The sequence below is a fragment of the Herpailurus yagouaroundi genome, unplaced genomic scaffold (assembly GCF_014898765.1).
Source record: "Herpailurus yagouaroundi ecotype Mexico unplaced genomic scaffold, PumYag 159, whole genome shotgun sequence".
Lineage (NCBI taxonomy): Eukaryota > Metazoa > Chordata > Mammalia > Carnivora > Felidae > Herpailurus > Herpailurus yagouaroundi.
The window spans coordinates 8,973,582-8,996,766 of NW_024412400.1; the positions used below are offsets into that span (position 1 = coordinate 8,973,582).

The following is a 23,185-nucleotide window of genomic DNA, read 5'->3' on the forward strand; positions in this document are numbered from 1 at the left end:
GACCTAGAGAGTATTATGTTAAGCAAAGTAAGTCAGATAGAGAAAGAAGAATACCGCATGATTTTACTTACATGTGGAATTTTTGACACAAAACAAACAAAAATAGAAACAGACTCATCAACACAGGGAACAACCCGGTGGTTGCCTGAGGGAAGGGGATGGTGGATGGGCGCAATAGGTAAAGATAATCAAGACGTACCAACTTCCATTTATAAAATAAATACGTCTGTCTTTCTCTGCACCAGAAATGAAGTGGATATGTTGCAAAAAAATAAAAATAAATAAATCAAATAAATAAATAAATAAATAAATAAATAAATAAATAAATAAATAAAACACGTCACAGAAATGAAAAGTACAGCACAGGGAATATAGCCAATAATACTATAATAACTTTGTATGGTGACAGATAACTACACTTATCCTGGTGAACCATGTGTGATGCGGAGAATTGTTGAGTCACTCACTGTGCTGCATGCCTGAAAGTAATAACATTGTTCATCGATGCTTCAATTAAAAAAAAAAAAAAAAAAGAATACATACGTTACTTAAAAAAAAAAAAAAAAATGAAAGTGCTCAAAAAAAATGATGGGGGCTTGTCGAAAGGCACAGCAGACATCCAGAAGAGGTTCCCACTGGCCAAATCATAGGAAGCAGATTACAACAAACTGAATGAAAGAAAAATCCATGAGTCTATCTTGATAATAGAAAAAGGCAAGAAATAAATGGGACAGAAAAGGTGGAAACAACCCACATGTCCATCAACAGATGAAAAGATAAACAAAATGGGGTCTATATACAAAACAGAATATTACTCAGCTTTAAAAAGGAAGGAAATTCTGACGCAGGCTACAACATGGACGAACCCTGAGGACATTACACACGAAGTGAAATGAGCCAGACATCAAGGGACAAACACTGTAGGATTTTGCTCGTATCATATAAGGGACCTGGAATAGACAGAGACAAAAACTGGGATGCACATTACACCACTGAACGGTGCAATTGAACTGGTTGAGATGGTGAATTTTATGTTTTATAGATACATATGTATTACATATATTTACCACAATTAAAAAAGAAAAAGCGAGAACAGCACCAGAAATGACTTCTGCTTTCACATACATGGTCAAAGTCACTCAGATTCCACTCTTCTTCCACAGACGGAATCTAACTGGCCGTGTCAGAAACGGTAAAGAAATAATCTTAGGGTAAATGTCTATCTCCCTTCTAATCTGTCACCCATAACCTGCCCTGCAGATTCGGCTGGGTCATTCACTACAGCTAGCTATCGAATTGGCACAGAAGTTGTCTTGAACCTAAGTCTCTGTAGCATCCACAGACTTCGCTCCCAATGGACCCCTCAAGAGAAGTGGGTCTAGAGGTGAACACAGATTGACAAGCCACAACATGACACAGATGAAGAAGGCCTCCACTCCATCCTTAATTTCAACAATAGCTACTATATATAATGGCTTTCCCAACCAGCAGAATATTTACCGTAAAAAGAAAAGGAGTCAGTTGTCAAAAGTATTTTCAAATAAACATCAGCTATATACGTTTGTAAAATAGAAAACAAAACAAATGGGGCAAAAGGGAAATTTTTCCTTAAGGTAGAATACCAGGAGTTAGAAATGCTGGATGTTAGAAAATCCCCATCTTAAACCTTTACATTAAAAATAATGGCTACCACTGACTAAACCCAGTGACCAAAATCAGCATCACCAGTGAAGGGGCAAATAGAGATCATGAGCCTTGTGATGGGGGGAAATGAGAAAGGCATGATAACCCTTCTGGGGTTTTCCTGAATCTAATCATCAGAAAACGTCACACAGACCCAAACTGGATAAGAGTCTACAAAATACCCAGCCTACACTCTTCAAAAATGTCACACAGGGGCCCCCGGGTGGCTCCGTTGGTTAAGCATCCAGCTTGTGATTTTGGCTCAGGTCATGATCTCATGGTTCATGGGTTCAAGTCCCACATCGGGCTCCACACGGACAGTGCAGAGCCTGCTTTGGATTCTCTCTCTCTCCCTTTATCTCTGCCTCTCCCCATCTTGCACTTTCTCTCTCTCTCTCTCAAAATAAAAAAATAAACTTAAAAAAATGTCATGGAACATAAAGAAAGGCTGCGGGTCTATTCCAGATTAAAGACAAATGTCTACCGACATATGTGATTCTGGACTGGATCTTACGTCAGGAAAAAAAAAAAAAGCTATATAAAAGGCATTATTGGGGCAACTGACAAGAATTGGAGTATGGACAGTACAATAGTAAAAGAACTGTATCAATGTTAAATTTCTTGATTTTGAGTACCGTGGTTAAAAGAACATTCATTTTGTTAGAAAATGTGTATTTAATGCCTTAAGGGGGAAAAAGGCACAACATCTCTAACTCATTCTTATCAATAGTTCAGAAAACAATATATATATGTATGCAAGATAGACAGGCAGAATGTGATCAACGTTGACAAGAGGTGACCGCAGAGAAAGGTAAGTGGGAATTCTTTTACTGACATCAGGTCCAGGAAAATGACCACTGTCTTCCATCAGATGCCACTGCAGCCATCAACCCCGGCCCCAGTTTCTGTGTGGACTCACCATTCTTCGGAGAATCTTCAACAGAAGCTTCCGCTCTTTTGGGTCCTCCTTAGACGTCAGTACATCAGCAAAGTTCTCTGCATTTTCAGGACACAGGCTGTCTGGGTTTTCCCCTCCATACAGCTGAACCAGCATAGACAGACACTTGGATGAAACTTCAAAAATTTCAGGATCCTCGCTTGGAAGCTGCAAATTAACCAACAGGACTCTGTCAGTTAATCAAAGTCAGTTGGTATTCCTCAAGAAACACAGGAAAATTTGGCTTCATTGAGAGAACATCAGTCTGAGTGAGTGTACAGATTGACTAATTGAATGTTTTTTTGTTTTTGCTTTTTTTTTTAGTATCTTTTTCAAAATGCATACAGTAACTCAAGGCTAATAGCACCAAATCAGAAGAAAGTCTCACGGTCCTCTCTTTAAACCGTAATAAAGACCGCCAGTAACAAGCAGAGGACCAACAAAAATTTAAATGCATTCCTAATATGTGAATATATACATACAGTGCTGTGTGTCTGCAGAAATGGAGACAGCCTGGGTTTTCAGAAGCACTGCCCACACATTCTTGTTTGTTACCAACTTGTTTAGGAAAAATCTACTTCCTAGAAGATATTTAGGGACATTCTGAATTTGTCCGTGTCTGAATTATTGACTGAACAGGTGGGACAGAAAGCACTGTTTCTGTTATGCATTGAAAGGCATAATATGAAATAACAATCATATTCCAAAGAAGTGTAACCTTTTCATTTTTAAAGTTTTATTTTATTTGTGAGAGCTTGAGATCTAATTCCTGGGCCGTGTAGTTCATTTAACATGTACAATTCAGGGATTTTCAGTATATTGTCCAACCATCACCATAGTCAACTTTAGAATTTTTCCATTACCCCCAAAATAAACCCCATACCATGTGGCAGTCACCCTGCCCTCCTCTCCTCCTCCCCACTGCCCAGTGCCCCTGCCCAGTGCTAATCCACTTTCTGTCTCTCCGGATTTATCTCCTCTGAACATTTCAGATACATGAAATCGCACAGAATGTGATCCTTTGTGACTGGCTTCTCTCACCTACCGTAATCTTTTCAAGATTCATCCCTGCTGCAACATGTATCAGAATTGCATTTCTTTTTATTTATAAAAATATCCTGTTACGTGGATGTACCCCATTTTGTTTATCCATTCATCAGTGGATGGACATTTGAGTTGTTTTCACTTTCTGGCTGTTATGAAGAATACTGTTGTGAACATTTGTGTGTAAGTTTTTATGCAGACACAGGGTTTTCATTTCTCTTGGGTGAATACCTAGAAGTGACTGCGGGGTCATAGGAGAACTCCATGTTTAAACCTTTCAGGGAACTTCCAGACTGTTTTCTGAAGCTGCCATGAGCACCAGCAACGCAGGAGGGTTCCAGTTTCTCTACGTCCTCACCAACACTTGCTATTATCTGTATTTTTAATATCCGCCTTCCCAGTAGGTGTAGAGTGGTAACCCATTGCGGTTTTCACTTGTACATCCTTAATGACTAATGATGTGGAGCATCTTTTCATGTGCTTATTGGCCATTTGTACATCTTCTCTGGAGAAATATCTGTTCAGATCCTTTTCCCATCTTTGACATGGGATCTGACATTTTATGATACAGACTAAGTATATATATTTTAAATACAACTCCTTTAGATTAAACAATGTTTTTCCTATTCTGTGGGTTGTCTTTTCATCTTCTTGATAGTATCCTTTAGAGCACAAAATATTTTTTTTAATTTTGATGAATCCAAATTCATCTATTTTTTTATTCTTTGTGATTTTGGTATCATACCTAAGAAACCATTACTTATTCCAATGTCCTGAGAAATGCATCTAAGAATTTTTATAGTTGTGGCTCTTACATTTATTTTTTCTTGTAAGAATATTATAGTTTTAACTTTTATATTTAGGTCTTTGATCCATTTTGAGTGAATTTTGTGTATGGTGTTATCGGGGGTTCAACTTCATTCTTTTGCATGGGAATTAATCCTTTATTTTGAGACATTTGTAGGTTCATATGCAGCTGTAAGAAAAACTACAGAGAGATTTCATACGTATTTCAGCCAATTTCCCAGTTTGTAGCTTGTCTTTTCATGCACTTCACTCATTTGCAGAAAGAAAATTTTAATTTTGATTCCTCCAACTTGTGGTTTTATTTCATTGGGATTGTGCTTTTTGTGTCAATTACTTGAAAAACTCTTTGCCTAGCCCTCAGTCCTGAAGATTTTCTCCTGAAGGTTTTGAAATCTACATTAAAATTAATTTTTTGTATAAACATTGAGGTTTAGGTAGAGGTTCTTCCATTCATTCATTCATTCATTCATTCATTCATGCATTCATTGTTGCCACCAACTGTACAACTGCGCCAGCATCATTCTTAAAGATTTGTTCCTCCATTGAATTGTTTTTACATCTTTTGTTAAAAAGTCAGCTGGGCATATTTGTGTGAGCTTATCTCTGAGTTCTTTATTCTGTTCCATTGATCTAGGTGTCTATCTCTCCCCCAATAACACACTGTCTTGTTACTGTAGCTAAATAATACATCAACACCAGGTAGAGTGTTTTCTCTAACTCCAATTTTTTTTCAAATTATTTTTGCTATCCTATGGCCTGTTGTTTTTCTATGTACATTTTACTTATTTTTTTAATTTTGAGAAAGAGAGAGAGAGAGAGAGAAAGAGAGAGAGAGAGAGAGAGAGAGAGAGAGAGAGAGAGAAAGCAGGGGAGGAGCAGAGAAGGAGAGGGAGAGAGAGAGAGAGAACCCTGAGCAGCCTCCCCACTGTCAGTGTGGAGCCTGATGTGGGGCTTGAACTGATGAACCATGAGATCGTGACCTGAGACAAAACCAAGAGTTGGACACTCAACCTGGATGAATGGCCACCCAGGCACCCCATGTTTTTCTATATAAATTTTAGAATAGGCTTGTCTATTTATTGAAAACTTCATTGCAATTTTAGTAGGAATTGCCTTAAAATGCTCCAAAAAATGAGGGAGAATTGACATTTTTAGTCTGTTGAGTCTTCCAATGCAGATATATGTGGTATCTCTCCATTTATGCATGTCTTCTTTGATTTCTTTCACAACAATTTTGTAATGTTGAGGACATACATGTTTTGTCATGTTTATATGTCAGCATTTAATTTTTTTTTGCAAACTATAAATAGTGATTTTAATTATTTCCACATGTTCATTGCCAGTATAGAAATACAACTGAATTTTGTTTGTTGATCTTGGATTCTACAACCTTGCTGAACTCACTTATTAATTCTAAGAGTGTTTTTATAGATCCCTTTGAATTTTCTACATTGTGTCATGTGCAAATAGGATAGTTTTAGCTCTTCCCTTCCCAACAGTATGCTTTTATTTATTTATTTTTCTTGTCTTAGTGCACTGGCTAGAACTTGCAGCACTATGGTGAATAAAAATGGGGGGAGCAGACTGACACCCTTGCTTTGTCATCAATTGTAGGGAAAAAGGATTCCGTCTTTCACCTTTAAGTATGATGATAGCTGAAGGTCGAGGAAGTTCCCCCTCTAATTCTAGTTTGATGAGAACTTTGATCATGGGTACTGGATTTTGCCAAATACCTTTTTTTTTTGTAATAATTGATACGATCATGTGATATTTCTTCTTTAGCTTGTTTATATATGGTAGAATGCACTGATTTCTGAACATGGAATAACCTTTGTAAACGCAATACTTCCTTGGTCACAGTATTAATTCTTTTTATAAATTGGTACATACAGTTTGCTAATATTTTGTTGAAAATGGTTATACCTAAGGTTAAAAGAGATATTATAAGTTTGGGTTATTTTTTGTTTTTATGGTTTCATTTTGTTTTTGTAGGTTTTTTTTTTTTTTTTTTAGTTTAGTGTCAAGGTAATATAATCTTCATAAAACTCCTCTTAAAATTGGGATTAAAAATTCTTCAAATGTTTGATAGAATTCTCCAGTGAAATAATCTAGGCCAGGAGATTGCTTTTTAGGAAGTTTTAAATTACAAATTCAATTTCTTTAGTGATTATAGGACTATTAAGGGGTTTATCTTAGTTAAGTTTCAGTACATTTTAGAGAATCTGTCCATTTCTTCTAGTTATTGAATTTATGAGCATAAAATTATTCAGAATATTCTGCTACTATCCTTGTAATGGCTGCGGATCTATACTAACATTTCCTGTTTCATTCCTCATATAGGTAATTTTGTCTTTTTTAAATTTTTGTCAGTTTGCTAAAGATTTTTCAATTTTGTTGATTTTTTTTTAAGTGTCAGGTTTTTGTTTCATTGATTTTTTTTTGTATTGTTTTCCTGTTTTTAACTTCACTACTTTCTGGTTTAATCCTTATTATTTCTTCCTTTTTGCTTGCTTTCAGTTCATTATGCTGTTCTTTTCCTAGTTTCTGGAGGTAGAAACTCAGATTGTTGACTTAAGATCTTTCTCCTTTTCTGATGTAAGCTTTTGTTACTATAAATTTTCCTCTCAGTGGGGCTTTAGCTGCATCCTACATATTTTGAAAGCTTTTCTTTTTCATTCAGTTCTATGCATTTAAAAAATTTCCCTTGCAACCCCCTTTTAGATCCATGAATTATTTAAAGTGTATTTTCTTTTCAAGTGTTGGAAATTTTCCTATGGTCTTTTAATTATGGACTTCTAGTTTGATTACACTGTGGCCAGAGAACCCATTCTGTATTAGCTTAATTTATTTTACATTTGTTTAGGTTTATTTCATGGCCCAGGGTCTGTGAGTGTTCCATGGGTACTTGTAAAAACGATGTATTCTGCTGTTGTTGGGTAGGGTGTTCTATATGTGCCAATCATATCCTGTTGGTTGATTGTGTTGTTCCATTTTTCTGTATTCTTGATGATTTCCTGTCTAGTTCCTCCATTAATTGCTGGAGACTGGAGTTTTGAAATCCACTACAGTCTTGAGTCTATGTATTCTTTTATTATCTTAATTAAGCTCTATTATTTTTCTGCTTCATGTATTTTGAGGTCCTATTTTATACACATTTAAAATGGTTATCACCTCAGTGGGATTGCTCTTTTTATCATCATGCAATATCCCTGTCTCTAGTAATTTTTCTTTTTAAAAATGTTTGTCTGTTTGTTTGTTTGTTTATTTTGAAAGAGAGAGAGCGCTCAAATGGGGGAGAGGTAGAGAGAGAGAGAAGGGAAGAGAGAGAATTCCAAGCAGGCTCCACTTCAGCATGGAGTCTGATGTGGGGCTTGATCCCACAGCCATGAGATCATGGCCTGGACCAAAATCAAGTCAGATGCTTAACCAATTGAGCCACCCAGGCGTCCTTCTAGTAATTTTTCTTACTCAGAAGTCTACTTTATCTGATATTAAGACAGCCAGTCCTGCTTTTTTTTAATTAATATTTACACGGTACATACTTCTCAAACTTTTACTTTTAACCTGCCTGTATTATATTTGAAGTGAGTTTTTTATAGGCAACATATTGTCAGATTATGTTTTGTTATGCATTCTAGCTCTCTTTGTCTTTGAATTGGTGCACTTAGACCATTTATATTTAAGGTAAATATTAAGATATTAGGGTTTAAGTGTAATATGTGATTTTATTATTTGTCTTCTGTATATTTCTTATTTCTTGTTATTCTTGATTTGCTTCTTTTTAAAAACCTTTTTGTGGGTTACTTTAACATTCATTTTATGGGAGTAAAAGAGAACTTCAATTCCCAGTAGTAGTTTCCTAAGGGACCATAACAAAGTACCACAAACAGGTGGCATAAACAATGGAAATTTGTTGTCTCACAGTTCTGGAAGCTAGAGGTCTGAAAGCAAAGGTCAGGGCCATGCTCACTCTGAAACCTCTAGCAGAATGTGCCCTTGCTTCTTCATACCTCCTGGCGATCACTGGTATTCCTTCACTTGTAGCTACATAATTCCAATCTCTGCCTTTGTCATCATGTGACACTCTCCCAGCGTGTCTGTCTTCACATAGTTGTTTTCTTAAAAGGGCACCAGCCATATTGGATTAGGGGCCCAGTCCACTTGAGAATGACCTTATCTTAGCTAATTATATCTGGAACAACACTATTTCCAAATAAGGCAAATTCTCGGGTACCAAGAGTTGGGACTTCAACACATTATTTTTGTGGGGGACAGAATTCATCATAACACTTCCTATCAACTTTGTTCCTTCTGTGCTGTTTATCCACCTTGTTTTTTCTGCTCCTTGCTGTTACGCTTCCCCAAATGTCTAGCAGTCTTTGGTTTTCTATTTTATGAATGAAAGATCGAGCAAATTATTATAGGCAGATGGTATGGATTTCCTCTGCATTTGTGTATATCTGTTTCTTCAACTGGCTTCCCCTGTCTGTGTTCTATGGTTTCGTCAAATTCTACAATGCTTCTTCCTAGGCCCTAACCCCATAGTAGAAATCACCTCAGATAGACAGTTCATCCTCTTTATAGTGCAGTTCTTGACTTATTATGCTGGAATAAAGCAGAGCAAAATGGATGAGGTGGGGAGACTGATTGGTCTTCCTGTTCTAAATGTTAATCTTCAATTAGCCTGGGAAATGCCTTAGGGCCTCTATCAGTTTTTCACCTCACTCTGAGTTTATAGATCTTCTGCATCTGTTCCTACCTTCTGGTTAGTTTTCTCCTATGTATGTTGTGGGTAATAGGTTTCTTAACTATTTCAATTCATTCCCATCTGCTTTCTATCATCTAGTAATTGCACAAGATTTCTTTTCCATTAACAGCATCTCTTTCTTTTCTCCCCAAATTTTAAGATATATTTAATCTTTTCTCTCTTTTTATAGATTGTGCATAGTTGGTGAGATAGGCACAGGTGTTCAGACTTCTATTTCGATCACTTTAACGTTTCTTCATTTTCCAGCTAATTTTGCTTCATTGTTCAAGTAACTTGAGACTGTTTATAAGCAAGATTTTTGAGATGGCTTCTTTCTTGGATAATTGTAAATCTCATAATGTTTGTGGGGTATTTTCGGTGCCCCCCCCCCACACACACACAAAGATTGAAGGTATACAAATCCTCTCATCTTTCCTAGAATAACAGGGAAAGGATATACCCGACTGCCTACAATAACAAACTAGAAGACAGATACATGAAACAATGTTTTTTAAGACACAAGACATCAGACAAAGCAGGAAAGTGATGCCCAAAGGATGGAAAACAAGTGAGGGGAGCTCCACTCTTGTCACAGGTTAGAGACCTGAGAGGTTTCCAGGCCTAAGCACAGGGAGGGCAACTGAAGTGGATACCAGTAGATTCCTTAAGTTGAGGGGACATTATAAATAAAAATCACACAAATCCAAAGCAACTAGAGCTCATAGGACAAAATAATCTTGATAGCAATTTGTCCATTAGATGAAATGAATTTATGGTTAAGGACCTTCTGACAAAGAAAACTCCGGGCCCAAATGGCTTTACTGGTCAACCTACCAAACATTCAAGAAAGAAGTAATATCAGTTCTACACCAACACTTCCAGAACGCTAAGGAAAAAGTGACACCTCCGTACTCCTTCTATGTGGCTGGTATTATCTGGATTCCAAAACCAGACAGAGATACTTCTCCTAGAAAGCAAACTACAACCCATGAATAGAGGTGAAAAAAGCTTCCACAAAATGTTAGCAGACTGTATCCAGCAATGTATTAAAAGGATTACAGGGATGCCTGGCCACCTCAGTTGGTAGAACATGTGACTCCTGATCTTGGAGTCATGAGTTCATACCCCAGATTGGGTAGAGGGCTTAATTTAAAAAAAACAAAACAAAACAAAAAAACGATTAAACACCATGACCTAGCAGAATTTATCCTAGGAATGCAAGGCTAGTTTAGCATTTGAAAGTCAATGTTATGTGCAACACTAATAGGTTAAAAGACAAAAATTACATGATCCTCTCAACAATCACAGAATAGACATCTGACAAAATCAAACCCTATTTAATAATAAAAACGCTCAACAGATTAGGAATAAAAGGGAACTTTCTTAAAATGACATGGGATATCTAGGAAAAGTCTACAGCTAACACCATACTTAAGTAAAAAGGGAATTCCTTCCCTCTAAGATCATGAACAAGACAGAGATGTCTGTTCTCACCATTTCTATTCACCATTATATTGGAAGTTCTAGCTAGGGGAATTGGGCAGGGAAAAGAAATAAAAATCATTTAGAAAGTAAAACTCTATTTGCAGGTGACACGATACACAGAAAATCCTGAGGAATTCAGCAAAGAACTATTGGAATAAACAAATTCAGTAAGGCTGTAGAATATAAAATCAGTAACCGAAAATCCATTGTATCCACACTGCTAGTGTGTAGAATCTGAAAAGGCAATTAAGAAAACAATTCCATTTATGAGAGCATCAAAAAGAACAGAATTTTTTGGAACTAAAGTTAAAAGAAGCACATGATTTGTGCACCAAAAACTATGAAACATTGTTGAAAAAAGTTAAGGAAAGTCTGCATAAATAGAAAGACATTCCATGTTGTAGGGTCAGAGGAGTCAATATCGCTCAGAAGTAATATATCCCTAATTGATCTACAGATCGAAAGCAAAGCTGCAGCTGGCTTTTTTTTTTCTTTTGCCAGAAATTGATAAACCAATCCTACAATTCATACGGAAATGCAAGGGACCATGAATGGTCAAAAAAATCTTTAAAAAGAACAAATTCTGAGGGTTCACATTACTCAGTTTCAAATTTTGCTAAAAAGCTGTGATAATTCATCTAATGTGGAAGTGGCATAAGAATATACATAGAGATTAATGGAAAAGCTTTGACAACCCAGAAGTAAACCCTTATGTTTATGGTAAATTGGTTTTCTGCCAGAGAGCTGAGATAATTCAATGGAGAAAAAAGTCTTATCAACAGATGCTAAGAAAACTAAATATCCACATGCAAAGGAATGAAGTTGGACCCCTACCTCACACCGTATATGAAAACTATCTCAGAGTGGATCAAATATCTAAACATATACAACTTTTAGGAGAAAATATAAGAGTAAATCTCTGTGACCCTGGGGTAGGCAATGCTTCCTAGGTCTGACGCCAAAGGCACAGGCAACAAAAGCAAGACATAAATTGGATTTCACCAAAATTAAAAAATGCTGTGCTGCAAATAATACCATCAAGAAAGTGAAAAGTGACCCCCCAAATCTAACGATCTGACAAGGGACTTGTATATACAAAATATACAAAGACTCTGACAGTCCAATCAGAGAAAGACGAAAATATTTTTTTAAAGGAGTAAAGAAAATAGACATTCCTTCATAAAGGTATAGAGATCATCAATAAGCACGGGAAAAGATGCTCAACACCACTAGTCATCAGGGAAATACACATCAAAACCACCATGAGATACCACTTCACACACACTAGGACGGCTATAATTAAAAACACAGATAATAACAAGTGTTGGTGCAGACGTGGGGAAACAGGAACTCTCACACATTGCTGGTGGGGAAAAAAATGGTACAAGAATTATTGTTGAAAGCTCCACACTACACAAAGCAATCTACACATTCAATGCAGTCCCTACCAAAATACCCACAGTATTTTCCACAGAACCGGACTGACTCTAAAATTTGTGTGGAATTATAAAGACCCCGAAGAGCCAAAGGAATACTGAGAAAGAAGAACGAAGCCAGGGGCATCCTGCTCCCTGATGTCGTAACGATAGTAATCAAAACAGTGTGGTGCCAGTACGAAAACAGACACATAGATGAAAGGAACAGGACAGTGGGCCCAGAAATAAACCCATGCTTATACAGTCAATTAATCCAAAACAGAGGGGGCAGAAGTATACATTGGGGGAAAAGAGTCTAATAAATGGTGTGGGGAAACTGGACAGCTACGTACAAAAAAAAATGAACATGGACTATTCTTTTATACCATGCACAAAAATGAACTTAAAATGGTTCAGTCAGTTAAGCGTTCAACTTTGGCTCAGGTCATGATCTCATGGTTTGTGGGTTCAAGCCCCGCATCAGGCTCTGTGCTGACGGCTCAGAGCCTGGAGCCGACTCTGGATTCTGTGTCTCCCTCTCTCTCTCCCCCTCGCCTGCACACGCTCTGTCTCTCTCTCAAAGATAAATAAAATTTTAAAAAAATGGATGGGAGAACTAAATGTGAGACCTGAAAGCCTAAAACTCTTAACTGAAAGAAAACTCTTAGACATTGGCTTTAGCAGTATTTTCTGAATGTGTCTCTTCCAGGCAAGGGAAACAACAACAAAGTATTAGGACTACATTAAACTAAAAACTTCTGCACAGTAACAGAAACCATCAACAAAAAGGCAAGTTACTGAACGGGGGAAGCTATATGCAAATGATATATTTGACAAAGGATTAATAACTAAAATATATGAAGAACTTGTAAATTTTTTTTAATGTTTATTTTTGAGACAGAGAGAGACAGAGCATGAACAGGAGAGGGTCAGAGAGAGAGGGAGACACAGAATCTGAAACAGGCTCCAGGCTCTGAGCTGTCAGCACAGAGCTCAATGCGGGGCTCGAACTCACGGACTGTAAGATCATGACCTGAGCCGAAGTCAGACGCCCAACCGACTGAGCCACCCAGGTGCCCCATATGAAGAACTTCTAAAACTCAACAGTAAAAACACAAACAATTCAATTAAAACATGGGCAGAGGACCTGAATAGATTTTTTTTTCCAAAGAAAATCCATAGATGGCCAACAGACACATGAAAAGATGCTCAGCATCACTAATCATCAGGGAAATACAAATCAATACCACAATGAGATACCACTCACACCAGTCAGAATGGCCAGTATTACAAAGATAAGAAATAAGTTTTGGTGAGAATGCAGAGGAAAGGGAACCCTTGTGCACTGCTGGTGGGAATATAAATCAGCGCAGCCACTATGAAAACATTACTGAGATTCCTCAAAAAATTAAAAATAAAAATACCATACAATCCAGTAATATCACTGTTTTGGTATTTACCAAAAATAAAAACACTAATCTTAAAAGATATGTGTGCCCCTATATTTATTGCAGTATTATTTACGATAGCCAAGATAGTTTAGCAACCTGGGTGTCCATCAATGGATAAATGGAGAAAGAAGATGCGGGACATATACACGATGGTACATTAGTCATAAAAGTGGATTAAAATCTTGCCATTGAAGAAAACATGGATGGATCTAGAGGGTATTAAGCTACGTGAAATGAGTCATACTGAGAAAGGCAAATATCATGATTTCAAAAACAAAATGAACAACAAAACAACAAAAAAGAAGCAGACTCCTAAAAACGGAGAGCTGGTAGTTGTCAGAGGGGAGAGATTGTAAGGGGATGGGTGAAATAGGTTGAGGGGATTAAGAGGTACAAACTTCCAGTTATAAAATAACTAAGTCACAGGGCTGAAAAACACAGCATACAGAATACAGTTGATAACACTGTACTTTGTAGGGTGACAGATGTTAACCACTGTTATTGTCCTATTTCACGTTTCTAGTTGTTGAATCACAATGTCGTACACCTGAAACTTATATTGTATGTCAACTATAATCAAAAATAAAGAAAAAAAGTGTGAAAAGTAAAATACAAAACAATTTCCTCATGAACACAGATGCACAAATTCTGAACAAGACCATAGCAAGTCAAACTGCACAAAATATTAAGGGTATAACAATAAAGATAATGCACCCTGACTAAATAGGGTGTATCCTAGGAATGCAGGGTCAGTTTAATGTTCCAAACAATCGATCAAGTAATATATCATCGGGATTAATTTCCTAGGGCCGTCATCATAAAGGACTACCAAGTGGGTGATTAAAACAACAAAGATTTATTCTCTCACAGTTCCAGAGGCTAGAAGTCTAAAATCAATGTGTTGGCAGGGCCATGATCCCCAGAAGCCTCCGGGATGAACCCTCTCTTGCCTCCACCAGCTTCTGGTGGCCCCACGTGTTCCTTGGCTTGTGGCAGATGCCCACTTGCTGCCCCTCACGTCACACTGTGTTCTCCCATGTGCCCCCGGCTCCGTGTGGCCATCTTACTATAAAGACTGCAGTCATATTTGATGAGGGAGCCCAAACTACGCCAGTATGACCTCATCTTTAAAAATTACAACCGCAATGGTCTTATTTCCATAGAAGGTCACGCTTGGAGGTACTGGGAGTTAGAACTTGATCTTATCTTTTTTGAGGGATACAGTCAACCCACGACATCATATTAATTAGTAAAAAAGAAAAGCCATACGATCATCCCAATGGAAAGAATATTTATCAATATTCAACATCTATTTCTAACAAAACTTCAGCCAACTAAGATAGAAGGAAACTTCCTCAACCTGATAAAAGGCATGCTTCACCCTGAGATCGGACAATGACAGGATGTCTGCTCTCACCACTTCCATTCAACAGTGAATGGGAGGTGCTGGCCAGAGCAGTCAGGCCCAAAAACGGGGCATCCAGATTGTGAAGTGACCACAACTCCTGATTGGCAGAAGGCATAATCCTCTCTGTAGAAAATCCAATGGAATTTACAAATAAACCACTTGAGCCCATTAATGAGTTTACCACAGTTACAGGATTCAAGAGCAACATACAAATCAACTAAATTTTTCTATGTTAGCAACAATCAAAAATTAGAATGAAACGACGCCACCTAGAATAACACCTAAAAAATTGAAATACCTAAGGATAAATGTGATAAAGGATGAAAGACTCGTATATGGGAAAATACAAAATATTGCTGAGAGAAATTAAAAAGGACCAAAACAAAGGGAAGGATATGCCTTGCTCATGAGTCAGAAGACTCACCGTTGTTAAAATGGACATTCTCTCCAAATTCGTCTACAGTCAATGCAATCCCATTCAAAATTTCAATAGTTTTGGGGTTTGGGGATATTTTTTGTGGGGTTTTTTTTTGGGGGGGGGGGGGAGGAGACACTCACAAGCTGATTCTCACTTTCATATGGAAATGCAAAGGACACAGGATGGCCAAAACAAATCTGAAAAAGAACAAAGCTCAAAGACGAACATCACCAGCTTGCAAGACTTATTATAAAGCTAAATAGAACAGTGCTATTGGCATAAAGTCAGAGACCCAGAAATAGACCTGCACAAATATACTCAACTGATTTTTCAGAAAAGTGCAATGGCAATACGGTCAAACAATATGCCAAACATAAACTTCAATCCATAGCTTTTACCTTGTACCAAAATTAACTCCAAATGGTTGACAACATAGGTCAATTCTAGTGCTAAGGTGGCCCAGGATCACTGGGGAGCATCCACACTCAATGAAAGAAAACTAGGTCCTCAACAATCTCTGAAACTCATTTCATTAAAAAAAAAAAAAAAAAAGTGGTTCACAGACCTAAATACAAGACTTAAAACTATAAAACTTCGAAGACAAAGCTGGGAGAAGCCTTCTCGACCTTGGGTATGACTGCAAAGGCATAGTTTACAAAAGGAAAAAAGAAAGGTACAATGGACCTCATCTAAATAAAAAAATTCTCTTTGAAAGACACTGTCTAGCTCATAAAATGTTTAATAAAAGGTAGATAACACCACTCCTACCCCCATCAGAAAGTGTCCCTCCCTCTAAAGGAGACTCATTTAGAAGGGTTTCTTCAGACCCAAAGAACAGAAAATGTTTCCTCCCCTCAAAGAACTGTCCCCGCCACCCACCCCCTGCAACCTGTCCCAATTTCTGAGTAACGTACATCTCATAAATAGTTATATTTCCATTTCTGTGTGGCAACCGGGATCCTCGAGGCCAAAACCGTGGCCCAACTTGAGGAATTATGTTAGACTTCGTACTTGTATAGAAACTTCCCTCTATCTCATCTTTGTTATGTATGTTTTCCACTTCATTTAGAATTGCCAGCCTTAAAAACAAACAAAAAAGAGCACACCCAATTAAGTTTGAATTTCAGATGAACAATGAATTTTTTTAAATGTTTATTTATTTATTTGACAGAGGGAGAGAGTGTGTGTGTGTGAGTAGGGGAGGGGTAGAGAGGGAGGGCAAGAGAGAATCCCAATCAGGCTTCGTGCCGTTGGCTAGATCCCACAAACTGTGAGATCATGACCTTAGCTGAAATCAAGAGTCAGATATTTAACCGACTGAGCCACCCAGGCACCCCAAAAATGAACTTTTTTGGTGTATGTCCATCTGGCATCTTGTATTTTATCTGCCAACACTGAATTTATTGCAAACATTCTTCTTGGCCAACTCAGATGCTTTATGGAAGAGGTAACAAATACATATATACACACACATAATTCAGAAATAAAGTAAACTTACACTTGACTGCTTAATACTGTTTTAAAACAATTAAAAATTACAGTTGTGCTTCCCTTTATTCAATCTACACAATATAATGCCTTTGAAAATTGTTCTCATTTTACATTGTATTTTAAAAATACTGCCTGGCATACTATTTTGTCAAAAATATGTGGGAATATTTATTTTCACACAACAAATTAACTAAAAAAAAACAATAACCACTTATAATGCAATGTTTTCTATTTTTGTGCTGTCTAAAAGCACCTGGAGAAAAGACTCCCTCTGTATTGTTAGGACATCTTTAACAAGGTTTCACACTAGGCCACCAGTCCCTGTTCTTCTTCATTTTAATACATTACTCCTGCCCAAATTCAGCTAAAGAGGGAGCAGGAAATATCATTAAGTTGATAAATGGTGGTAATTCCAGATGACATCGCCCAAGGAAACACTATTGCCCACACAGTCCTGCCATTGCCCCCTTACCCTTGAGAAGTAAGGATACCCTTTAGTCTCATTGACCCCTGGCAAATTATACTTTTAAAGTGAAAATTTAAAGGGAAGAAAACCTGTCACTACCATTATCGATTTAGTTGTAAGTCTATATATCACAGACCAGAGTGCCAGGGTTAAAAAAAAAAAAAAAAAAAAAAAAAAGAAAAGATCCAAAAACAAGTTTAAAGTCATGAAAATCTTCACTTTAAACTTTTAAACAAGTTTAAAGTGGGTCTTGTCTTCTGGGGCTCCCGCACCATCCGGACCTTTGTAACAAAACTTCACATTTTCCTTGTCAATAACTACAGAGTAGGGAAACATTGCTTGTGTAAATAGCCATAACTCGGGGGTGCCTGGGTGGCTCAGTCGATTAAACAACTGACTTCGGCTCAGGTCATGATCTCGCAGTTCGTGGGTTCGCGCCCCACGTCGGGCTCTGTGCTGACAGCTCGGAGCCCGGAGCCTGCTTCGCATTCTGTGTCTCCCTCTCGCTCGCTCTCTCTCTCTCTCTCCCTCCCTCAAAATAAATACACATTAAAAAAAATTTGAAGCAACCATAACCAGTCAATATAGGAGATTTTTTTTTTTTTTTGGGGGGACAGAGAGAGACAGAGCATGAACGGGGGAGGGGCAGAGAGAGAGGGAGACACAGAATCGGAAACAGGCTCCAGGCTCTGAGCCATCAGCCCAGAGCCTGACGCGGGGCTCGAACTCACGGACCGCGAGATCGTGACCTGGCTGAAGTCGGACGCCTAACCGACTGCGCCACCCAGGCGCCCCATAGGAGATTTAAATGATTCCACTGAAGCAGCAAACTGGCAGAGACCATAGAGGGATTCAGGTAGATTTCATCGCCACTGGATGAGAGAAACATGTGCGAGATAGCCGCTCAAGAAGCAGGCAAATGTTCCCTCAGGCTGCCCTCTGTGCTGCTTGCAGTCGGTTTCCCACACGGAAGCCACAGCGGTTGTTTAAACTTTAGTCGCATCACATCACTCTTCTGCTTGGGGCCTCCGATGACATCTCCCTGCATTCACAATCCAATCCAAATGCCTCGCGCTGATCCACAAGGCCCTGAGCGACGAGACGGCGTGACTGGAGTCAAGTGCAAGAAGCCAGGCCAACGCAGTCACAGGGGACAGCAAGAGGACACAGAGCCCACAAAACGTCAGTTGGGTCCTCGTTCGCGGCCGGGACCACTACCGGCGGGGACGTTCTTATGGAGCTGTTGCAGGAGGTGGCAGCCCAGGGTATTCAAGTGTGGGGCTCAGGGGGCAGGTCACGGCTAAAGGTACGGATTCGGGTGGCAGACCGTCCCTCCACCATGGGTGTGGAGCTGGGGAAGCTCTGCTTTCGGGGAGCCACAGCATCACTTCCACTGCCACTGCCCGTCAGAAAATTAAGGAAGGCTGTTCTCGGTGGTCCTGGTTAATTTCTTCTCAGCTTCCACTTCTTTAGGGAAAAGTCCTGGCACCGTTTTGGAGGGCAAATACTAGCCTACTTAGTCTCCAGCATGTGAAAGCTGGAGAAGGGCATACGAAGGATCAAATCGGAGCTGTTGGTCAAACGCCCCTATTTTCATCCCCTCCCCTAAAACCAGACGTGCTGTGGGGTTTGGGTGGGAAGACCAACGCCCCCCCACCAGGCTGGCGCGTTTTGGAGCCAGGTTTTTCCTGCCCCAGTTTAATTCTTCTACGGGTTTCCTTCTGTCCTCCAGAAATATACTGAAATCCTTACCTGCTACTGACTCCCATGTACCCCCCCTTCTCTTCATTGTTAGAAGTTACTCCTTTTTGAGTCCCTGCACTTTTCCTTCAAAGGCATCTTGTGAGAGACAGGAGGTGAGTGTACGGAGGGAAAAAAAAAAAAAAAAAAAACACCAGTTGGAAAGAGGCCATCCTGGTGAAGATTTTCATGGCAAATCTCACATTTATTTCATAGGATCGTTTCCATGAACTAAAAAAGTGTGGATGGAATTCCGATAAAAACTAAATTTGTGTAAGATTTTGGGAGAGTGTCTATTTTTAAGTCTCACAACCAGGTACCCAGCACGCCTCTCCATGAATTTAAGTCATACATTATGTCTTTTAAAATGCTCTACAGTTATCACATGACTTGCATTTTCTTGTTATATTTCTTTTCGGCTTTTATTATGGGGTGGTTTTAGTCACTGCTGTAAAAGGGATTCCCCCCCATTTCTACTTCTGTCAGATTAACATCAGCAGAAAGAAAAGCTGCTGGGTTTTGTGCATTACGTTATGATACGCCAGCTTACTGAACTTCATTTTTGAGTTCCAACAGGTTTTTTATTTCAGTATTTTCCTAGGTATAAAAATTTTACCAACTAAAGTAATAATCCTTTTTTCGACTCAATATTTATTTATTTTATCTCACAGAATTATCTACAATATCCCACCTCTCATCCATCATTGCTGACCATTACTGGTAGTAGAAGATATTCCTCTTTCTCCAATTTTAATGAAAATACCTTCAGTGTTTGGTTTTTTTAATGTTTATTAATTTCTAGGAAATAAGTTTCAATATGTTTAGAAGCTTCACGCTATCTTAAATGGAGTTTTAAAAAATGAAAAATGGCTAGTTACTCTTTCTAGTATTATGACCATGTTTTTAATCTCCTTCTATTTCTTAAAACATTAAATTATGCCTTTCTAGTGCTTCTTTCTGGAGTTTCTGGATCAAACCCTATTTAGTTATATTGGTCCTTTAACATATTGCTAGATTTGATTTACTTTAATTTTCTTAGCTATATTCATAAATAAAAGTGATTTACAGCTGTTCTGTATTATTTTAAAGTAGGTTATGGCATTAAACTTATTCTCGTATTTTGAAAATGAATCAGAAAGCTTTCCATATTTTCCTGTACTCTAAATTAAACAGCACAGAACTTGTCTATTCCTTGAAAATTTAGAACTCACATGTAAAGCCACCTAGACTTGCAATATTTTAATGATAACCTTGTAGATGCATAATATTGCATTACCACAATCCAGTTGTCTGTTTTCTCTCTCTCTCTCTCTTTTTAATCTTGAAAGTTTTTTCTTTTGGTAAGTAATTAATGGAATTCTAGTATTTACCCTTCTAACTGCTTGTGAAAGAAATCTAAGCAGGATATAAAGAGAAAAATGTTCTCTCTTTCCTTTTAGCCGAAGAGCAGGTTATATTCTGTATCACAAAGGAGCCCTTGAAAATATCATTTCTAATAAACAAGTCTCGTAAGACATCTAGAAGACAAAAAAGGGTGATTGTATCCTGTGATCAATGTTTACCTTTTAAAACATAAATAACTCAGGAGCGCCTGGGTGGCTTGGTAGGTTAAGCGTCCGACTTCGGCTCAGGTCATGATCTCACGGTCTGTGAGTTCGAGCCCCACGTCGGGCTCTGTGCTGACTGCTCAGAGCCCGGAGCCTGTTTCAGATTCTGTGTCTCCCTCTCTCTCTGCCCCTCCCCTGTTCATGCTCTGTCTCAAAAATAAATAAAATAAATAAATAAATAAAACATAAATAACTCTGATTGGTCATCCTACCCAACAGTATTTGTTCTGGTGATAATACTTAAACTGACATCTTTGAATTTCTACACAGTGTACCTGCTAAAAGTAAGCCACTCAGAAGAGGTGATGCTGGTGATGATGTAGCAAACTTAGTACATTTCCACGCCTTTCATTGAATATAAACTGCTAAAAAATTTGGGAGGTTACATGGTAATTAATACTTATTGAAATTTAAAAGCACTTTTCCACCTACCCATCTCACTTCTGGGTGCTTCCAATTAAAGGAAATGCAGAAGCACCTCAAATTTTACAAAGATGTGTACTGTATGATGATTATAATAGCAAATAAGTGACAACAATGTGGATGGCCATCCACTGGGAGACGACTGAGTTGGAGAGAGAGTAATACATTCATACTATGAAATACCATACAATTATTAAAAAGAATGAGATTGATAAGTAAAGTACTGACTTGGAAAGATGCCCATAATACTGAGATAAGTAAAAAGTTACAAAACATCTACATATACTATGAACCTACTTTTAGGAATGAGAGCTAAAACAAAACAAGAAACAAAATCAATGATACAAGCGCATGTGATTGGAAAAGACTGGAAAAGAATGCAAGAATACGTGTCAAACGTAAACAGCGGCTACACGGGCCGGGGTGGGGGTAGTTTCGTTTTCCTTTAGGTGGAGACTTTAGTTCTTTGTACTTTAACCGTTTCTATATTGTTGCAGGTGTTATAATGTGCTTATGGCACCTTTTGTAACTTAAATATCTGAAACAGTGTCAACTACGCACATCCACAGATACATAAATATAAGTATCTGGAATAAATCTGCCTTCCCTTCCGGGAACTAAGATCTAAGAGAGGGTAAATCTCCTGGGCACCCTCTGTAATGACCCTCAGGTACTGACATGAGGCAAATACAAGACTTGCTATAACCAAATATAATGGCTGGAGAAAATGTGAAGGGCAGGGGTGTCTGGGTGGCTCAGTTGGTTAAGCGTCCGACTTCAGCTCAGGTCATGATCTCATGGTCCATGAGTTCAAGCCCTGTGGCGGGTTCTGGGCCGGAAAGAAAGACAGAAAGAAAAGAAAGAAAAGAAAAAGAAAGGAAGGAAAGGAAAGGAAAGGAAAGAAAACTTGGAAATGTTACTTTTTGGTTATAAGATTCAAAAATGTATTACAGAATTATATAATTTAGAAGCCTGTTAAAATTACAGTTCACTGACAAATACCTGAAGTCCTCTTCACACTAAAAGAATTCCCTTCTGAAGAGCTCACCTCTAAATAATACAGGCTTGAGGTAGAGAATGTACCCCAAAGGAAAAAAAAATAAAAGAGAACACATTTATCCCTAAAAAAGGTTTTTATTCCCATTCAAGAATGGCTATTTTAGAATAAAAGTACAAGGCTAATAAAATTTAAAAAACCACTTCCTAATAGTAAAAACTTATAAAACCAGGCAATTTTTACAACTGGAAGAAGAAAATTCTCCATAGGAAATCAGTTAAACATAGTTATGGCTTTATTATATAGACGTTTAGCACGAATTCCTTAAGGTAAAGTCTCGGTCTTATATAAACTAACGGTTCATTTATTCAAAGAGACTGATCCAGAATTAAAACTAACATGAGAGTGTTTGTCTAAAGTTTTATGCTGTAGGACTTTGTTGCCCCCAAAGCACCTTTACTGGGAGCTCTGCCCCATGCACCTTCGTGATCAGCAAGGCACTGCAGAAGACTCGATCAGCGGGGCTGAAGCAGCAGTTTCCCCACCAATAGAGCTGTTAGGGCAGCTAATTTTAGAGCTACAATGAAATCGCTGGAAATACCCCCGGGTCCATTATTTCAGCACATTAATGAGGCTGTTCACAAAAAGAGTTTATTACAATGAGATAGATGTTTATTAGATCAGTAATATGATTACAGAACATGCTGTATGGGAAGGGCCTCTGGGAGCCGTAGGCAGGATAATTTTGCAGGCATTAAACAAAACAAAAAAGCCAAACATCATTATCAAAACTGCTAACTTCGCTGTATCACGGTTACGGGTAAATATCCACACTATTAAGTATCCACATCATTTTCTTGCTTCAAGAAGAATGATGCATAGGCACGCTTTCTGAGTTTACAAAAAATCAAAGACGTTTTTGGGGGTAGCAAAAATAAAACGAAGCCAACTCAAGAGTGTTTACTGCTCATTTTAAATATGGCCACTTCTAAAGACACCCAGGAATTGTATTTCAAGGCTGTAGCCATAATGTGTTTTTCACTGCATGTTATTGTACTACTGAGTA

The 23,185-nt window shown here is 38.1% G+C and overlaps 1 protein-coding gene across 5 annotated transcripts in view; it reads right to left on the reverse strand.

The window, feature by feature from the left end:
- Positions 1 to 23,185, reverse strand: part of ULK4 (unc-51 like kinase 4) — a 586,637-nt gene that overhangs the window by 117,857 nt on the left and 445,595 nt on the right. For all 5 annotated transcript variants that reach the window (XM_040479906.1, XM_040479903.1, XM_040479905.1 and 2 more), the window contains one exon: positions 2,603 to 2,788. In XM_040479906.1, the coding sequence (XP_040335840.1) occupies positions 2,603 to 2,788 (186 nt within the window). The remainder of the gene's footprint in view (positions 1 to 2,602; positions 2,789 to 23,185) is intronic.